Here is a 22,078-nt window from a genome sequence, read left to right as displayed (position 1 = left end):
TCATCTCCCACATTCAATGTGATTGCGGCTGGTCATTGTAAGACAGAATCTGCGCGACAAAACACAGTAAGAATCGGGAGTGAGACTAAATTTAAATAGTTACTTAATTATTTTTATCGCCCAGAATCAGTCGGTTCATCTTGGACAATAAACAGAGAAATAATTGGTAGGGAAGTTGAACAAGAATCTGTTTCAAACAACACTGCGACTGGAACAAGCAAGGACTTTGACAAATGAAATAAAAAGTTCTTCAAAACACAGGCCACACCTTTAATGAGGTAATTTCCCATTCCCCTCCCAAGGGGACATCGGGAATTAGTCGGTTATTTTAAAAGTACGGCCTTTGACAAGTTGTTTCAATCGCCTCAATCCTGTCTGGCTTCCTAGTCTAACTCTTTCACTGCCTTTTTTTTTGACCAAGTACAGTTGTTAATTTACCCCAACTTTTGCTCTGTGTTGGGACAGGTTTATATCCAGATGATTTTCATCTGTGGAGAACGTGTTGCTGTCTCTGTGTTGCCAGAACTGCTCGAATCAATTTAATTCCCGGCATAGAGCAGAAGCATAACGTTTCACGAATTGTGAACCTACAGTTCAGAAGAGCTGCAGCTAGGAGTAATAAACAGAGAGCTGCAGACGATATGTTTGCAGAGATATCACGTTGAATATGATCAGAACTGGCCAAAGGTAAAATTGTTTTCGTCAAGAGATGGGAAAGCCTTGAGTAATTCCCGGACCTTTGCTCATTGGTTCATTATAGGCGAAGAGATTGGGTGACAGCCACGTAACTTGTAGCTGCTTTATTCTTAAATTGCATTACTTTCAAGCTCCTGTGAGCCTCACTTCATGTCATGATCTTTGTGAAAAAGGAACAAAATACTGAAAAACTGTCACTGGAACTGAAACGTTGATTCAGATACTGCCAAACTGGGTGAGTTTCTCCCGGTGTTTCGGTTTTGTTTCAGATATCCAGTAACTGCAGTTCTTTATAATTTATTTAAAAAACAAACTCAGTTTGTTCATCTGACAACACCGTGATGGACAGAGTCTAAACAAAATATCGCCCCATCACGGAAATTATTATTATTAGGCAACACCAGAAAAAGGAAGTATTTCATGTTCTTCAACTATCAGAACTGGAGTTCCCCAGTTAACAGAGCTGCTCTCTGACGATGACAGTTCCCTGCAGCTGATGTGGAAGGACTGTGGGTCTGAGCGATTTGGAATAAAATAATTAGGGAATTAAAAATAATACGTCATGAATGTGACGGTAGAATCGAATGCGTTTTCACTGCATTTGCTGGCAAGAGCCATTGGCTAGCATGGAAATTCATGGTTGCAAGGCTGTCGCACTGCACGCGGGACATAGGTTCTATTCCACTTTCGGGTAAACATGTTCATGGTGTGTACAAATTTTTGCTGCTCTCCAGGTATCCGCACACAGTTCAATCATTTGCAGGCTATGTCGCTTAGCTGTGGGAAAAGTGTGGTTACTGGAATGCGATAGAATAGGGTTCATGCTTTTCAGTGGGTCAGTTTGGTTTCAATGGGCTGCATGGCCTACTACCATATTGTCGACACTCTACATTGTCAAAAGCTGGTTTTGTTTAACATCACATTTCATCATCGCATATATAACTTATGCACCTATATCAGATGCAGTGTGTCAAAAAGATGGCTCACAAACCTATTGCCATGCTACAGACCATGTTTGCACAAACTTAAACATTTAATACAGGTGTTGCTGATAGTATTGGTGTGAATGCTGGTGAGTCAAAATGACGTTGTCGGATGGGTCAGGCCCTATCATGATGGCAACTGTAACGGACCATATTTTATTTTTTTTCCTATAATATTATCTCTATTTTTGTTCCTTTATAACGGAAGTGCCTCTAATTACCAGTGCTTTTGATACGATAATACAAATCAAAATACATTTGCTGTTTCACCTGTTGACGCATTTAGCAAACATAGCAAACCCCAGCCCACAATTCGACCTTTCTAAATCCTGAACAAGAAGTCGAAAGGTTGAAGACCTGTCTGCACTTCTCGATTAGCAGGACAAACGAATCGTTTTGCGTATTTCCATCTTCAAAAATGTGCATCTGATATCAACTTTACTTCAAATAGTTCAGCGATTTGGTCACATTAAGGCATAAAATATGACAACCCTGATGAACAGACCAAGCAAATGAACGAATCTGACTTGTCACATCAAAAAAGTACATGAAAAGTGAAAATGGCAGAAGCATCAATTTTAGATTTCATATTGTGGCGATAGAAATGAAAGGTAGACAGAAAACCATGGTTTGTGAGGATGAGCGCATCAGACGTTTATGGAGCCAATTCGTCCATGTAGTTGATGGCAGCAGCTGCATTGCTAATTGTCAAAATGGAAGGCATCAAAACCGGGATTAATTTGCTTTTGGCAGAACTGTAAATGAGCTGAATGATCCAACTTAATTGTTTCTCTAGAGACACCAAGATGGAATATATGTGGGACTCTGTGCATTTTTCAGAGCTCAGTTCTTTCCAATTGCTTTAATTTTTGGAGGAAAAAAACAATGCACGGGCCAGCGAAAGGACTCTTCTTTGGAATTGCTTACCCCATTGTCGCTGCTATTGGTGTCCCTGGTAAATAATAGATGACAAAAAGATAATGTTATTTTCTGTTCTATAAATTTTTGGAAACATTGCTTTTCAGGTCCAGGCTGAATTTATTTGCAGGACTTGACATTTTCTGAGATTGAGATAGATCAACTAGGCAGCAATATCTTAAGCTGCCACTTTATATATGTAGCTCAATTTAGCTTGGCACTGTCACAAGTATGTCATGTATTTGAGTGCTGGAATATGAACTTTAACGTGTGACATTGCTTGAACATCAGCCTATTATTTTGCTGAATATTAGTTTCTGGAATGATGTTGTACAAACCTCAAAATACAACTTCGTGACATGTGAGTGATTTTGTGTCATGGTGCAAGCAGTTCTATTTTCGTACACACATCATATGGCATCATTATAAGTAATTCCTATCATACAATGATCACGTTAAGGGCATTCTAACTTAGAAAAGTACGTTCAGTTGTTATAAAAATGAATGGTGAGACTTTAGTGAAATAAATAATAGTTATGCTGCAGTGAGTTCCCATTAAATAGTCAATATTTGAAATGTGATTTTAAATAAGACATGGACACATTTGAAAAGGGCGAGGAGAGAGAAAATTGCTATAATCTGTGGCGAAAATTGTCTTATGCTGATAGGTTTTGTACATTTTCGTTCTATCTTTTGTGTGAATACTCATATGTTAATGATTATGCAGTATGGCTGTCTCAATTTCCGTTTAGCACTGGAGAAGATGGAGTTGTACATGTTCTTTCAGCCATCGCATTATGTCAAGACTGTTTGATTCGCAGGAGTGTGGACATTAGGAAATTCTGTTGAAAGATGGAAGGAATAGTAGTGCGAGCTACAATATGTTTATCAAAGAGATAGATTATTTGAAGCATTCTTAAAAAAGAAGAGTAGAAATACCCTTCCAGGGAGAAACTTCCAGGGATTAGATGCTCGACAACTATAGATTTAGTGGGAGAGATGACATGCTTCAGGGATGCACAACAGAGCAAAATTTGAGGCACGTGGTGAAGACAGATGTTTATGAATTCTAAATAGATGCAAGTGGCAATTACTGATAAACATTAAGTGAGATGAATGGAAGTGAGGTGTTGCCAGGCGGAGACCCATTGTACGGCAATATGCTTGGGACAAGGTATGAACTGCATACTATGCGGATGTGTGGGACCAGGGTTCCATTCCATCCTTGTCTGTGTGAGTGTTTCATCTGCTTCCTGTGTAAGCAAAGGTGCCTGCTGCTTGGTCAGGATTCTTTCCATAGTACAAGATATCCAGATAAGATGAATTGGCCAAGCTAAATTGTGCCATTGTGCACAGGTGATACGCAGTTAGTTGGTCTATCTATGATAAACACATGATTACGGGGACATAGTGGGGATAGATGGGATGCCCTTCAGAGATTAAATGTTCGAACCGCAAATGAGTTCTTTCGCTGCATTAGGAATTCTCTTTTTCTGCAATCTTTGAATGAATAGGTGGATATTACCAGAAGGAAGAAATTGTGGTGATACAGGTTTCAGTAGCCCCTGTATTGACAAATGATTTATCCAGCAGTGACACTATACTTTTAGAAGAGTCATTATCGCAGAGTGATGAATGAATGTTTAAGATGATAGCAATAACAGGAAGACGAGACAATGGCCGGCATTTGAAATTAGCATAGTAACAACTGTCTCTTTTGACCACTTGCAGCCAACGTGGTGACAATCATAATCCTATCCCGAGGACGATGCGGACTCTCACGTTTTGTCACCAACGACCTGATGGCGATAGCTTTCGCTGATTTCCTTGTCATTTTCACCGGATGCATTCTGAACAGGATCGGTCGCATTTATCTTAGGTACACAATCCTATCTGCTCATCCAGTGTGTGCGTTTGGTGCAGTTTTGGTCTACATCAGCCGTGATGGATCAGTCTGGCTGACAGCAGCCTTCACCATTGATCGTTTTGTGGCCATCGCCTGCCCGAGTCTGAGTACCAGATACTGCACTGAGAAAACTGCATTGCTCGTCATAGGCGTGATCTGCTCCTTGTTCTGCAGCAAGAACATTCCTCTGTACTTTGTCACTCAACCCTTGGTTATACTGGAAGGGATGCCTTGGTTCTGTGTCATCAAGCCGATGTTCTACACTTCACCTGCTTGGCAGGCCTACCGCTACCTTGACCGTGTCTTGACTCCACTTCTTCCGTTCTTTTTCATTCTACTGCTTAACGCCCTCACTGTTCGGCATATTTTAGAGGTTAATGCGGCACGCAGGAAGCTGCGTGGCTCTCTGAACGGTGAAGATCACGAGGTGGCCAAACGCAAGAGGTCCATTGTTCTGCTGTACGCCATCTCCATCAGCTTTCTACTCCTGTGGGGCACATATGTAGGAAGATTTCTCTACATTCAGCTTACAGGACAGGACAACTTTGGTGGACTAGATTTCAATAACCCACAATACATACTCTCAGAGATGACAAATATGCTCCAGTTACTCAGTTCCTGCAACAACGTCTTCATCTATGCGATATCTCAGAATAAATTCCGAGAGGAAATGGAGAAGGTGCTAATGTGTCCTCTTGTCTTAATCACCAGTTGGTTTAAACGTCGAAAAACGCAACAGAAAATCATCACATAAGTTCTCTTACATCATTGTCTCTCAGAATGTTTTGCTGCATTACAATGTTGGATATTTTAGCTTCTGAACTCGTGAAATCTAAGACTCTCTCTTGTACCAATAATGATAGAATACAGAACAATTGAAGGTGCTGCATTTCTGGGTGGTGTGGAAAATCAGAGTCTGCATCTTCGGTCACTATTACGGAATTCTGAGAGGGGAGCAAGAAATTGTTTATGAAATTGCCCCAGCCATGAGGAACACCAGTAATATCTAAAGATCGATGAGTGTGTGCCTACTTGCTTCGGAAATGAAAAGTTTGAATGCAGATGAGGTCGAGCGATTTAAGATCACTTGGAGTCTGAACAGACTGGAGGAGGTAATAGTTGCAGTTGGATGCAAGGATTGACATGCAGACAATGTACACACTTCAGGAACCTGGGAGACGGAAGAACAATGACACAATCAAGTTGATCAACACAGCACAAATTTAGAATTTGTCGGAATCTAACTGAGAATTTGTCGGAGGCAGAATCTAAAGAGACTTTTGAAGTGAAGGACTTGCATTTCTGAACAGCAGAAATGGTTCTGTTCTATGAAAGTCGACTGGCCCCTGGTGAATTGCTCTTTTAGAAGACATTTACAATAGCCGAATAGGCTCCCTTTTGCGTTTTAATATTTCTATGATGTCGTTACTAATCTTAGGACAACGAAGTTAAATCAACTTTACATAGCATTTCCATGACGAAAGTATGTCTTGCTGATGGTAGTGAAATCTAGATTATGTACATGGCATGAATCTGGTGCTGTTTAAAAATGTAACTGCACTGGACCCAGTCTCTGTTTGTATGACATTAAATGAAACCATGTACTCAGTCATACTACATCAAGTGATACCTTTGATTGTATTGCAGCAGATCATGTTTCAATTTAGTCTCTATGCTTGCCCAGTTACTGAATCGGAACGTATGTCATGGGCTCGCATATTTGTCCATTCCAGCATGCTGCAATAATCAACAGGACAATGTCCGGTAAAGCTTTTCTCTCGTTTCCAGCTGTCTGTGTGCACCACGTACACTTTGGATTCCATGTAATCATTAAAATCTGTCTAAAGCAGAATTGCATAAATTTAAAGCTTCCGCCTGAAGTATCTTGTTGGCAAAGTGTTTTTTACATAGAGATGGACCTATACGGGATGCACAAGTCATTTCTTAAGCAATTTAAAAACGTGGTGGTTGGTTTACTTGATATTTTACACACCCTCAAGCTTTTTTTCCCCTTCGTTTGAAACTGTGAAGCGTTTTGCTGGACCTATTTCAGTACATCCGTCGACTTTTGGATTTCTCCATGAGTATCTGTGTTCCACATCAGGATTGTCACAAAGTTGGGTTTGATTTGTAATCTAAAATTCAGAGAGACATATGATTGTGCTGGGATTTCCTCTGGATTTTGTGAACAAAATTCGAAGGTGAACTCTTCTGACTGATTTTTCGAATTAATCGCTCAGGCTAATATTCTACAGGCAAAGCGGCAGGCGGAATGAAAATTCAGTTTGTATGTAATCTGAAATTTAATAGTTCCTTTAATTGTGAGCGTGACACGGAAATCAACTGGTATGTTTTTAAAAAAAGACAAGTTTTGATATCGGTTGGATAATGCAGGTTCATAATGTTTCTAGGTGTGCATGTACCCCGAGACCTGATGAACCGTTTGACTCTTCATTGACCTCTGAATATATTTTACAATGCAGCCAATTCAAGGAGCAATTAGGAAAGGGTAAAAACTTTTTCCTTTACCAGTGACAACAGCTGGGGTTTTCTGGAAAATGGATTTTCTTCGGAATTTCCTCATGAACTACTCATACCAGTTGAAACTGTTGAAAACTCACAGACTCTGCAATATATTGCTTCTCGCAGAGACGAGTAGACAAGTAGGTTTGAAATATTTCACATTTCACTTGTTTGTTATAACACAAAACTTCATTTATTAGAAATATTATCTTTCAATGGACTAACGCTGCTAGTTTAGGGAATGAATACAGGACTTATTTCGTGCCTTTTGAGATGGCGAAATGTGATTTACTGTGAAACCAATGAGGTGCTGTAGAAAATTCCACAACCACTTTTGTAATAGTAAAGTATTTCGATGAAGCATGGAACAAGAGTACTCATTTGAGAGACATCCAGTCCCTGTACACCTCCATCCCCCATCACGAAGGACTCAAAGCCCTCCGCTTCTTCCTTTCCTGCCGCACCAACTAGTACCCTTCCACTGACACCCTCCTTCGACTGTCTGAACTGGTCCTCATCCTGAACAACTTCTCTTTCCCACTTCCTCCAAACTAAAGGAGTTGCCATGCGCACCCACATGGGCTCCAGCTATGCCTGTCTCTTCGTAGGATATGTGGAACAGTCCATCTTCCGCAACTACACTGGCACCACCCCCCACCTTTTCCTCCGCTACATCGATGACTGTATTGGCGCTACCTCGTGCTCCGACGAGGAGGTTGAACAGTTCATCAACTTTACCAACACCTTCCATCCAGACCTCAAATTCACCTGGAATGTCTCAGACTCCTCCCTCCCCTTCCTAGACCTTTCCATTTCTATCTCGGGTGACCAAATCAACACAGACATCTACTATAAACCGACTGACTCCCACAGCTACCTGGACTACACCTCCTCCCACCCTGCCCCCTGTAAAAACGCCATCCCATATTCCCAATTCCTTCGCCTCCGCCGCATCTGCTCCCAGGAGGACCAGTTCCAATACCGTAGAGCCCAGATGGCCTCCTTCTTCAAAGACCACAATTTCCCCCCAGACGTGATCGACGATGCCCTCCACCGAATCTCCTCCACTTCTCGCTCCTCCGCCCTTGAGCCCCAAACCCCCAACCGCCACCAGGACAGAACCCCATTGGTCCTCACCTTCCACCCCACCAACCTCCGTAGACAGCGTATCATCCGCCGTCATTTCCGCCACCTCCAAACGGACCCCACCACCAGGGATATATTTCCCTCCCCTCCCCTATCAGTGTTCCGCAAAGACCACTCCCTTCGTGACTCCCTCATCGGATCCACACCCCCCACCAACCCAACCTCCACTCCCGGCACCTTCCCCTGCAACCACAGGAAATGCAAAACTTGTGCCCACACCTCCTCACTTACCTCTCTCCAAGGCCCCAAGGGATCTTTCCATATCCGCCACAAATTCACCTGCACCTCCACACACATCATCTAATGCATCCGTTGCACCCGATGTGACCTCCTCTATATTGTGGAATGCTTCAGGGAACATCTCTGGGACGCCCGGACCAACCAACCCAACAACCCCGTGGCTCAACACTTTAACTCTCCCTCCCACTCCACCAAGGACATGCAAGTCCTTGGACTCCTCAGTCGCCAGAACATAACAGCACGACGGTTGGAGGAAGAGTGCCTCATCTTCCGCCTGGGAACCCTCCAACCACAAGGGATGAACTCAGATTTCTCCAGTTTCCTCATTTCCCCTACCCCCACCTTGTCTCATTCGAATCCCTCAAACTCAGCACCGCCCCCCTAAGCTGCAAATTTCTTCCTGACCTCTCCGCCCCCACCCCATTCCGGCCTATCACCCTCACCTTGACCTCCCTCCACCTATTACATCTCCATCGCCCATCCCCCAAGTCCCTCCTCCCTACCTTTTATCTTGGCCTGCTGGACGCACTTTCCTCATTCCTGATGAAGGGCTTTTGCCCGAAACGTCGAATTTCCTGTTCCTTGGATGCTGCCTGACCTGCTGCGCTTTAACCAGCAACACATTTTCAGCAGACATCGAAATGTCACATGATTCTAACAATGAAACATTGGAAGAAACTGAATCAGATCAAACACATAACAATGGCATGGGGAAGCCAGTAGAGGGCGGCATTACATCACTTTAAACTGAAAAGGGACTGACAGGCATGCAGATGGAGAGAGAGATTCTGAGCCTCTTATTCATCAGGTTTTAATCATTCATTCAACTGTCCCTCCCGGACAAACTTTGTCCCATTGCAGGCATAGATGGACACATACATACACACACACCCACACACACACACACACACACACACACACATCGAGACACAGTTCCACGTGAGCAGTAATATTTGATGACTTCAACAACAAGAGAGACTGAAAAAGAGAAAGAGGTTTTGACCCTTTCCTTTGAATCAACCTCCAAAATAACAGACCGTCGATCGCACCCAGATTCAGATACAGAGATATGCACAAACATAGAAACACACATTTACACACGCTAAATACAAGCACTCATACTGACAAACACACACAGAGTGTCAGGAGCGGAGGCATCGAAATATGCAGATACAGAAACAAAAGCACAAATAAATGGATGCGTGCGCACATGCACATTCACTGTCTCGGTCTCTCTGACAGTCCATTTCTCGAATTTTACTTTTGAACTCTTCAAAAAGTCAAAGTTCGGAGAGTAGAGTGCAAAATAGGCTTTCTCTAAGGGCTGGAGTACCGAGAGCTGAGCTCACATTCTCCCAATTACGTGTCCATAATTTAGGAATGATATGAAGAACAATTACTTCCCACAAAGGATTGTGAAAGTTACGAATTCTAAATGGAACTTGCAATCAATCAGCAAAACTCTTCCACTACAATCACAAGATAGAAACTGACATCTTCACTCTTGGTGTAAAATTGATAAACGGTAACAGCAGAGAAAGACATTGATTTGCTCATCGGTTAGTCTACAGTCTGTTCTGTCTTTCTTCATTATTCCTATTGACCTTAAAATGAACGAGAGAGTATAAAGGAAAAGAAGAAGCAGAAGTGTTCACATAACTCTTGGCCAAATAATGATTGCATTTCAAATCCAAAAGGCAAGTTCCATCAATGTGGAGCATCTCTGAGTGACATGATTGGGAGTGCCCACAAATGACATAATTAGTTCAATCACAGGACCGGTATGCAATAATAATTGCATCAGATAAGTTAGATGTAGACATGAAGTTAACAGTGACGTGACCGAATTCAATTTTCAAAACGCTCTGAAACTTTCAATGTTAATATGGATCATATATAATGTGCCTTTCCAGAACTATACCCAGTGCTCAATTTATGATCTAACCAGGGAGTTGCATAGCAGCAACCAGCTTTACTTTCCATCAACATGTTGTATACGGTGGAGAATATTTTGAAAGTCTATTGATATAAATGAAGACATATTTGATTTGAAAAATAGCTGAGAATAAACATTAAATTTTAAATCAACTTCCTAAATAAATACACATTTGCACAGTACAGTGCAGAACGTTTGGCTCAACCATTTAATAAACTGGTTGTGACCCATTTGCCAGCATTTGATATGTGTCGAAAATCGTCCTATTCATGTACCCAACCAAACGACTTTTAAATATCACAATTGTACCCGACGCTAACAATTTCTCTGACACCCCACGAATTTCAAGCACCATCCAAACGCTCTCTTTATTACGTGTTTTTTTTATTATTTCAGAATTTTATTATTGCAGTATCCGAGATTGGACTGCAAGCCGAGATATCATTGATGGAAAATGTGTTAATAAATACAAGTTCTGCGAATGCACTGAATTTACGTGGAATCAAAAACATACCCTTTTATTTTGCAATATCTCCTCTCCATGTCCAGACCGTCGCAATAGGATCATGAGCAGTGCAATTCCGATTTGATCATGCATCGTCGGTGTTGTGAAAGATGCATGTCCACGTGGCCACACCTGCTGCAGGATGATGGGTACTTGTTCTCCGTGAAATGTGAAAGAAAGCAAAATGTGGGAAAGACACTGGAGGTGGTGGCGGGAGGGGGGAGCTTTCATCAACAACGCTTACAGACCTCAAAACCGAATAAGACTCTCATAGTCCCGCACTGACAATGAACTAGTCTGAAGCTGTGGTGCTGCGTGTCTCAAACACAAGCCACAGCTATATGTTGTTACTTTTGTTGGTGGGGGTGCAACGGCCAACAGCGTGCTAGCGCATTAATCTTGATTGTGGAGTGGCAAGCCATGAATATCTCTGCAAAATGGACAGGGGTGAGGTTTATTAAATCTTTTTGCAGGGGATTTACCCACGGAAATTTCAAACCAAGAGGAATACTGCAGGAAGGCTGGAAGTGAGAAGAAAGTCAAGACTGGCAGAATCTTTGTAGAGAAAAGCAGATTTTCCTGTAATACATACGGGAGGCTGAACTTTAAATGTTAATTAGCATTCACTCTCCACTGATGCTGCTGAACGTGTTAGGTTTTTCCTTCATTTCAGATCTCCAGCATTTACTAAAGAGAAATGTTGATCATTTTGAATTTCCATTCTGAACTGGTATTGAAGGTCTTTATTGCTTTTTCGTGCACTGTATTTAAAGCAGAGACTCGGTGGCGGAGAAACTGAACTCATCTGTCACATCAAGATCTGACAGAGTCGATTAATTCATTATGTTCTGAGAAGGGTTCAAATACCCGACTGAGTTGGAAATTCATTGATGCAATCACATTGAGTAAAAGCCAATCATCTGTGCTGAGTATGGAAAAGGATTCATTGGGTCATCACACATGCTGACATATCAGCGCATTCAGACTGCAGAGAGAAGAGACGTTTTCAATGTCCAAACTGCGAGAAATTCTGTACAGTTTCTGGTGAACTGATTCTTCATCAACGTGTTCAGAAAGACATGAGACCATTCATCGTAACTCACTTTGGCACTGGGTTCAAGAGATCATCTCAACTTACTGTATATCAGCGAAATCATGCCACGCGATTAAGGTCTCTGGCCATGAGTGTGAAAAGATATTTACCACTTCATCCAAACGTTTGGCACACCAATGTTTCGTCTTGCCAATGGGCAAAAAGCCTTTCTTGACTGGGGGGGAGGGATTCACTAATTCATCTGTGCAGCTGGTACACAGGCGTCTTCACATTGGAACGACACCATACATCTGTCCTGAATGTGGGAAAGGATTCATTGTCATCCAACCTGGTCATACAATAACAAATTCACAAATGAGATCTCATTCATGTCTTGTAACACATTGTTGTACTTCTTGGGATAGACAATGAAACAAACACTTTGAAACGTACTTTGGCAGAAGGTCTATTTTAGGTTTATCATTTAGAAGGTGACTACAGATACATCCAAACAGTCAAAACAGTCACGCAGTTTCTTTGCGCACAGACTATGATTACCAATGTTGTGTATGGATGGATTTCACCAAGAAAGAGCTTCCACTTTCCTGATTTGAGTTGTTTTTTTTTACTTTTTACTGGAGGTATCGGCGACCTGGGGGTATATTTTAATGAAAGATGGATGGAGGTTTTGAAGGACTTGAGGGGCAAGCAAGTGACCTTTGAATGTTCAATTCACTGCCGTTAATGGTGGTACAGTCGAAACTCAAAAAAAATTAAGAAGAATTGAGAAGTTCTCGCACAATGTCAACAAAAAGTCTACAAAGTCAGTGACCCTGAAAATAATTCCATTTGTTTTAGCTCAATTTACATAGTCCTATATTGCACACATGTATTCCCGAAACTATGAAGTTTCTAGGATTGGAAGCCACTACATTTTCAGATTCACTACCATGTTTACATTCCCGATTATCACCATTCCTATCTACGTAATCTCCTGCTGAAGCACAGACTTCTAAAATATCTGAACCCATCTCATTCAGGTCTGTTGTACATTCTTGAATTAAATGGCTTAACAACGTTGACCATTTTTTTTCAGTTGCATATGACAGACACTCCGGAATTTCGTCCTTACACTGTTCCTACTCTATATATCCAATTCGTCCTTAAATACATCCCTGAACCCATTCCTCCATGACCAAACAATCTATCTCGTGTTCTAGCATGACCTAGACAAAAAAAACATTGCGGATCTGGAGACCTGAAATAAAAACAGAAAATGTTTCTCGAAACTCAACACGCCTGGCAGCGTCTGTGAAAGAGAAACACTCCTAATTCAAAAGTACTGTCCTTCAGAAATGAAGAGACGTGGAAAATTGCTGGAGTTTAGACTGGACAGAAGGGTATGTAACTAGATTCTCCCCAGTGTGCACTTGCTGATGTTTCAGCAGGCTGATGACTGAGTGAATCTCTTTCACAGTTTCAGCAAGTGAATAGCGTATTCTCTATTTGATACCACCAATGCGTAGTCTGCACTGAATGGCAAGTGAATCGCTTGTTGCATAATGCAACATTTCTTCCTGTTGGAGATGCATTTCGGAATAAAACATGCTTTACTGTCTGTTCTGATCCATCAGATTATGGCTTAAGCTTTGTCTACACAAGTAACACAAGAGCAGTTTCTCTACACTGTAAACAGGGCTTTTTCCTTCCATCTTCCAAACCCGATAATGTTTAAATGATAAGTTAGGCGACTTCACCCTCTTCTAATAGAATGATTGACTCAAATTTCCTCCATGCGTCATTTTTTCTGCCCTGATCATTGTCTGTGAAATTGATTTTTAGGGGGAAAGCATCAGAGAGAGGACATTCAAAATCACAAAGGCAGATTGTGAAATTGAGTTGAAAGAATCTGATCATTTCTGGGGTAGTTACTAGGAAAATGTGACCAAGAACACTTATCAGGTTATCATTGATTCACGACTTCTTAACTAATACCCTTAATAATACTCTGGCATGTATTGAAGGATAGAGAGATAGGTGAGGCAGAAAAAGAACAAGGAGGGTGAGTTGTTCCCACAACAGCGCTGGAATGTTGACAGGATCTTTCAAACTCTCCAACTCCTTCAACCGGAAGGACCAGGGCAGCAAGTCTCACGCATTTCAGCTTAACCCGCATACTGTCCTGTTTTGTGTAACATCCAGCACTGGAGGCATTGATGGCCAATCATATCAACGAGTTCTTTCCAGCACGTAAACAAGGTCTTCGGCCCAGAGTCAATTCTGGAGTTCCAGAAGGTCTTCTTCAGACCTGGATCTGAAACCTGTCTGTGAGAAGCAACAACTTCACCACTCAGGGTGCACAGGAAAGGCAGTGATATTGGTAGAAAACCACAGCTTCGTTATAGCAAAGAAAGGAAGCCTTCGACCACTCCTCTGTGTGTTACTGTCCCATTGTTTACCCATTACTCTTCAGTTTATACTGCCTCACCTCGTTCTTCAACAGAAGTATTGTTTCAGGATCTCGTGGAAGAATGAAACCAGAGGATCTTCGTTCTATGATAATAGGACTGACAGAGTAGAGTTATCTGATGAAGAGAACAGGGACAATACATTCACTTAAGTCCAGCTCTGTTATAATGTACTATATATTTGGACTTACTTTGGGACAGCCTCTTTCAGTGGTCTTCTCTCACTCAACAACAAGTTGAAGACGAGAGTTTTCACGTAACGAAGTGTCTCGGAGATTCATAGGTACTTAAGGTCACATTAAACGACATGACCAAATGCTTGGCCAAAGCAATCAGTGGTAAGGAGCGTTTTCAATGAGGAAAATAAAGTAGAACTTCTTCAAATATTTCGGGAGAAAATTCCAAATTTCAGGGTCCAGGCAGTCCAAGGCATGGTCACCAACATTAAGGTAATCACAATCGGCAATGAAATGTACCTGGAATCGGTTTTCTATGCACTTGGGCCTATAGTTTAAAATACGCGGATACTGGAGATCTTAACTAATGACATTCAAGTGTTGGAGAAATTCAGCAGGTCTGGCAGCCTCTGTAGAATGCGATACAAAAGTGAATCTTTAGAATCGCTGCTATGTTTCTCAAAGACTTCCTCTTTTAATATAGGTCTTAAAATATTCTTCTGTATTGATATATTATAAATGGAGAATCATTCGAATCAAACTGTGCAATCGACAGGGATTCACTTTAACAGGCTTAAAATTCACTGCGTCTCAGTGTTGTACCCAGAACAAGCTTGAGCAGAGATTTAAGGAGAAACAAACAAAAACACAGTTACATTAAAACCTGAAAAGAACAGAAGTGGGAACATTCAAAACAATCACATCATTAGTTATTGGGAAAGTTTTAGATGAAACTCCTTCAGAATGTACACATCCCACCACCAGCAATAAATCCGAGTCCAGAGGAGGAAAGCAACAATGCCTCATCAGACTGATTGTTGGAATGATCGGATTGTCCCCAGAGGAAGCTCAGACTGCATTCTCTACAGTTTACAAGAATGCACGAAAGTTTAATTAAAACATGGAAAATCTTTCTACCGTTAAATTATAACAGCAGTCAGAAAGGACGATTGCAGAAACAGTGTTTTTTTAAATGTCTGTGAAAGTCAGTTCATCAACGACATTATGTATGTTCACAACAACATTCTCATTGGATAATATCGTTTTGTCATCCGGGCCTCAGTTGCAAGACTGAGGGAAGCCACTGGGTTGAAGGTTCAGTTTTCCTGATCAGATGTGTGACCGGGGTCCAACGGAGTTGCTCAGCATTAAATCATCAAGAGAAATGTTGAATTAACAAGAGGTAGAGAACGGGGCAGGTAGTTAACGAAAGTAATGCTGGGGACAGTGGAATGGGGAAGGTAATTTTTGGTTTCTTCCAGCATCATCGCTCCACATTCTTTGGTCAACACATATGACGAAGTAAGAAAACAGACAGAGTACCCAGCTCATTACTGCAGGACTAAAAAGGAATGCAGCGATCATTGACAGAAAAAAATGTCCCACCTTCAACACCGCACCCACCCTTGTGCACTCGGTTAATGTGGGAGGTGATTACATACCTAGTCCACAGAACTGGTGAAATGACATAAAGCTGGAGGTTCCCTCCTCAAACCTACCGCGTACTCAGATAACGCACGCCCACAGATCTTGAATCCACTCCGCCCATCAATCACCTCATGGACACTGCAGCGCACAAATCCACTCCCTCCATCCAAAGTACTTCAGTCCAGGTCACGATTCAGAAGTCCAGAGTAATCTGTCGTTCCCCTAACTATCATCTAACTATCAGCTCCCAATCCGGGAAATATGAGTAACCTATTTGGTTTAATCTTGTGTGTCTGTTTACCCTGTGAGTATCGATCACAAAAATTAACATTACGAATTTCAAACAACACTGGTGCCGAATTCGTCCGCATTTCAGGCAGGACCTGCAGTGTTAATTGCAGGTAAAGTTTTGGTCAGTTCTAATGCTCGCTCACTTCTCTCTGTTCAATTTTCAGGTTATTTCAGTCAGTCAGTGACACAGAGCCCAGTCGCTGTTAATAAGAAGGAGTGCCAGTCTCTCACCATCAACTGTGTTTTCAAAAGTCGTTATTCTTATCAATATTTTGAGAGTGGACATTTCTTTAGACAAACGCGGCAAGCTACGCAATGGGAGCGGATCTCCGGTGGCGGGAGATTCGTTGTGTCCACAGATAAAGCACAAAAGACATTTTCGTTGGAAATTCGGGATGTCAGAGTTGAAGACACCGCCACCTATTACTGCAAAGCTCGTTACTGGGATGGCACACACAGTGATGGGCTACGGTTTCCGTCCCACAAAAACTCTCATTGGAGATTTTTGCAAAAAGAAATTGAAAAAAATAGCCAACCTGCCCAGAAATTCCCACATTTCGGCCTCACAGCCGCTGCCCCGCAGTACAATTTGCAATTAGACTGGATTAATGTTAAAAACATGCTATGATTCACAAATGCCATGTGTCTTTGGATGGCGATATCTTTGTCAAGACTGGTGTGCGTGAGTGGATGTTGGGAATGATTGATCACTGTTAAAGGCTACTGACGTGAATCGGAGTCCTGTTCTAACAGCTGAAATCAGGAATTGACGTTCAGCTGTCATACCCAAAATCTCAACAAAACCTGTGAAGTTTTACACCGACATATACCACTGTGACATTTTGGAACAAGGCACAGTGAAAGAAGCCCGATCACAAACATCTTTACAAGTAAAGTATACATTCTCCGGCCCCAACACTCAATTGTCAGCTTGAAGTTCACTTCACTGCAATGCAGCTTTATATCTTTACAATTCCCGTCAAGAACTAATTTGTTTACTCGATTGTTCTTCGCTGACATGAAGTGAACATCCACCTCCTGTATTCCTGTGCCATTTGATAGAAGAACAAGAGATGAGCTTGAGCCAAAGGGAATTTGGACACGGAGAATATCGCCTATCTATCTAAATCGCTTGAATAATTAGCTTGGTCAAGCAGCGTGCTGATGATGTTTCGATGCTTTGATGTAACATTGGTTCTTGTGCAGAGGAGACTTAAAGGAGCATTGCTGTGTTATTATGACTATGTAGATGGAACCGGAACGGCGTTGACTGTCACAGCTGGTAAGTGACTCTGCATTCCATCTTGCAATGGATTATGATGCTAAATGATCGTTTCATTGTTATTAGCTTAAATGTAAATAAAGTAAACAAATATTTTAGAAGGAATCGCTTCTGGTCCAATGTCGGAGTTGCTTGTCAGCAGAATATACGTGTCAGGTCCTGGTTTCCACAGGCGAAAAAAATGAATGACACCTGGTCCTGAGTCAACGGTTTCACTGTACCTGTGGTATCAATGGTCAAACCGGTCAATAAAGGGACACCAACAACATGGCGAACAGGTGACTCAATGAATAAAGAGGACTGACTGTCTGGGATCCATTCCAGGAGTTACCTGTGACCGAGGGAGCTCTTTTTGTTGCTTAGGTCACAGAAGCAAGTTTTCAGAGCTTTGCAGCAGGCAGAGAATCAAGCCCAAATTCCAAACGTTCAATGAAAACATTTCACCCACGAGAAAATCAGGAATACTACTTGGCGAACCTCAAGTAGAAGGTATCTGGATGTACGTCAAGATGAGTTATCCTATTTGAGGATTGGGAGCCAGGAATCACCGAGTTACTATTTCTTCTCAATTCATTTCATATATGCATTCGTTTAACCAATCATATTTCCATTTTAATTGCCTGAAATTGAACGTGAAACTGCAAAGATATTAGGTTCATTTAATGTCGGTGTTTTGCGACGTCGGATTGCTGTAATGAACGTAATTATCTGAACCAGCTCAAACTGAAGAATGCTCATTTAGAAACAGCAAGTAACAATTCATCAAAAGGAATATGTGACAATTTCTGGGGCATCGTTCAAATTAAACCCATCATGAGAATGTTGTATGAGTTATATGAAGCGAAGGGATGGAATGTTTTCTACACTGAAATGCTGGTTAGAAATTTGTTCTCCTTACTTGAGAATGAATTAATTTGTTTGCGAACAAGTAAAGCTAATATTCACTCGACATTCACTTGAGATAAACTAATTGTCCTTTGTGAAGGTATTCTGAAGTGTTAGCACCATTGCCTTCCGTTTAGAACAAGCAGAGTGATTTAATTTGAACATATAGAATTATTAAGGGGTAGATGTATCGATGGAATTTTCTCCAGACAGAAAAGTCCATCCAATAGTCACAATTTGCAATTAGGATTCAGCAGATCGGACGACGAAGAGCAAAAAGATTTTCAGACGATCGATTGTCTTGAATCAGTGGCATTTTATACCGCAGAAAGCAGTGGAGACCCAAGCGTGAACTGCTTTCGCTGGATCTGGTTTGCATTAGGAGCAGCGAAGCACGAAGAGACTTCATGAAAATCTTAAGTACGATGGTCTCGAAACTGGGATGGATGAGACTGAGCTCAGAGCAATAGGCCACTAGCAGAACAAATAAAGTAACGAAGGTGAAGAAATGTGCAAAATATGGAACTTGCCACCAGAGTAGTTCGAGCACATTATATTGAGTCAATTATAGAAGGTTTTGAAAACACAGGCAGGAGAATGGAATGCACTACACACTGTGTTAAATGGACAATGTGAATTAGATTTCAGGCATAAGTGAACGTTGGCATAAACGAGCAGCAACAAATCAGTTTGGCTGAATGGCCCTGTCTTCACTTTTACTGCAAAACTAAAAAGATTTCCACTCAGAAAACCATAATCCAATGAAAGTAATTGCAATTGAGAGAAATCTGAAAGGTAGATTCCAGTGTGTAATAGTAAAACCACCCTAGAGACATTACAGACAGAACCAAACAGACTGCTGAGAGACGTTTGTGCAGATTGCCATGATCGCAAGAAAAGAAAAAGGCACAAAGGAAAACCTGAAATCAGTTAATACAAAATTGAAATATTTCACGTCAGCTGTGAATACTGTGAGAAGAAAGTGACGCGATTGGGGATAAAAGTGGATCAAAAATCGGGTATACTCTCATAAACAGAGGTAACATGCAGACAATGATTGAAATAACCAGTGCTAATCAAACCCGTCGTTTATTTTGGATCCTATTCTGCATGGTGCCACAGCATCGTTTGGTTATATTTTGGGTGGTGAAGTTTGGAAATTTATTATAGAGTTATAGCATCAACCAAATTATCAGGTTTCCCAAACCAATGTTTTCCATTTGCCAGCGTTTGGCCTGCATCTATTTAAACATTTCTGCCCATCATCGATTTCCAAACGATTTTTAAATGATTTCACTATACCTGTCTCTAAGACTTCCTTGGCAATTCATTTCATATACACTCCACGCTCTGTGCAAAATAGCTGTCATATGTGTCCCTTTTAAATCTTTCTCCTTTCACCTTCACCTTATGCCCTCCAGCTTTCAAGATGACGACAAGATGATCGTTCGAGTTAGTCTGTCCACAGAATGTGTGAATACTGTTTTCTACAGAATCCTTTGTAATTGTTCCTAATGCACTTACGTTCTCCACATAGCCCTGCATTGTTTGCCTGATTCAGCTGCAATCGATTACCCATTTGAATTTGACTGTTGATTCTGTTTCCAGCAGCCGTTTTGGCAATGTATTGCACATCACAAGAAGAAGATATGTAAAATAATTGCCATCTCATCTCCTCATTGCTTTACATTCTGATAAAACATAACATATTCAAATCTAATATCAATAAAATGAACAGAATAACTCCCGTGATTTGCAATTTCACCATTGACTGAATATCTGTTGAATGTCATCCCACAAGTTTCGGTTCTCTGGTGTCCCGGAGTCCACCACTCCAAACCTCTGCTGCTGGTGACACCGTCACATTAAGCTGTGAATACTCAGGGATCTGTCAGTACACAGTTTACTGGTACTGTCAGTCCCCAGGCCAACCTCTGAAATATATGCTTCAAAGACACACCTCAGGAGAGCAGAATAAAGAAAATGTTGCAGGCGGACGAATCTCTGCTTCTCTTGATGCTACGGCAAAAATCGGTTGGTTAATGATCTCGCAAACTCAACTGAGTGACTCCGCTGTGTATTACTATGCACTGAGTCGGCTCTCAGCGCGCACAGTGATACACAGTACGGAGAGAGCTGCACAAAAACCTGAACATGCAGAGAATTACAGACAGAGTGCCACAGATCACGGAGACTGCTCCAAAATACCTGAACATGGGGTGATTACAGACACAATGCTACAAAACACGGAGAAATATTTCAAATAAATGTTACTCAGGGTGGAGCATTTTTTTATTGACACGGTAACACAGAGCACGGAGAAACCTGCACAAGAAGCTGAACACGATGGGGTTACAGACACCCAACATCACAGAGCGCAGAGAGAGCTGCACAAAATCGTGTTAGCAGAGGCTTGAGGAGGTGAAATTCGAGCTGGGGTCTTGGATGGATTTGAGCGGGATTGTCTTTATCCAGAATCTGCTCGATTGATTAGTATTGATTGTTTGTTAATGCACTGTTTATAAAGGAAACATCCTGTTCAAGGGAAGAATTCTCGCTTTATGTAAACCAGCGTCTAACATAACGTGTTTCTTCTTTACACTCTGTTAACAGAAAGTCAATCAGTTAAGTAGATGACGTGTTACATTTTACACAAGAGGGATACAGCATGAGCAAATTCGTCAATAACTCTTGTATTCTAATTGAACTATTATTCGAACACAAAATGCGTGTTGGATAGTTGGGAAACAGCAAAGGTTTGAGGACTATTTGGTTTCCAGCTTCATGGGTGGGGATTGGCATGCATATCGAGTAACATTCCTCTGTACTGTGTGAGTTCGTGATTTCAGTTTTCAGTTTATAATCTTTTCTGAAGAAACTTAATTCCAAATATACATTCAGACATCAGTGGCATGTTTCATTTCCAAAAAGCATTTTTTTTTCTGAGACATACCCATCTGGGTTCTCTCCAGAACTGCACACAGAAACATTTAACCAAAAGTATAAAAACACCTTAATTGAACACCGACTGTCAGAGATCAGTGATTTTGACACAGCAACACTGCAGGTAATGTTCTGTTTTGTTTTCTAGTGTTGGCGAAAAGGAGGCGCGATATCATCGATTTCAAATTATTTTGAATTTTCACGGTTAGTTTCTTTTAATTTCTTCAAGTACTTTGTTCTGTTTGTGGTTTGTGCCATCGTGGGAGATTGTTCCAAAGTCTCTAAGTTGTCGGTTGGTTTCAGTTTGTATAGATTCAGCTGAGGTTTTACTGTTACTCAGTGGGAGATTTCTCTACAGCATATATGACAATCCCAATTCCCTCCAATCAATTGTTCGATTCTTTCCCATCTTGTGGGGTCCTAGCTTTCTTTCAATTTTATATTATTAACAACCTGCAGAGCAGGTTCAGGACATTGACCTAATTTGACCCCGCAAATGCATGCCCATCACATGAATCTCTCTCCACTTTACACTGAATGATATATTAACAGATGGAATCATGCAAGTATCTCTTCCTTTCGCCATTCTATCGCTTCCCTGTTCCATCTACTGCTTGTATGAGTGTTTGTATTCTGTTCTAATATGCCTTTGCATGGATGCATTCGCCTTAATATCTCCATTTGTTGTTCTAGTGAACTTTGTCACGGAGTCACGAATA

General features: G+C 41.4%; 1 protein-coding gene across 1 annotated transcript; it reads left to right on the top strand.

Annotated features, from left to right (window-relative positions):
* The first annotated feature begins 16,219 nt into the window (after positions 1-16,219).
* On the top strand, positions 16,220-20,683 carry LOC132808260 (uncharacterized). The gene is made up of 4 exons (XM_060822076.1): positions 16,220-16,262; positions 16,414-16,713; positions 17,487-17,535; positions 20,218-20,683. The coding sequence occupies exons 1-4, from the start codon at positions 16,220-16,222 to the stop codon at positions 20,681-20,683; spliced, it is 858 nt and encodes a 285-aa protein (XP_060678059.1).
* Positions 20,684-22,078: the final 1,395 nt, after the last annotated feature.

Source organism: Hemiscyllium ocellatum, assembly GCF_020745735.1.
Source record: "Hemiscyllium ocellatum isolate sHemOce1 chromosome 27 unlocalized genomic scaffold, sHemOce1.pat.X.cur. SUPER_27_unloc_4, whole genome shotgun sequence".
Lineage (NCBI taxonomy): Eukaryota > Metazoa > Chordata > Chondrichthyes > Orectolobiformes > Hemiscylliidae > Hemiscyllium > Hemiscyllium ocellatum.
The sequence above is the reverse complement of the archived record's forward strand: the minus strand, read 5'-3'. Positions and strand labels throughout refer to the sequence as shown.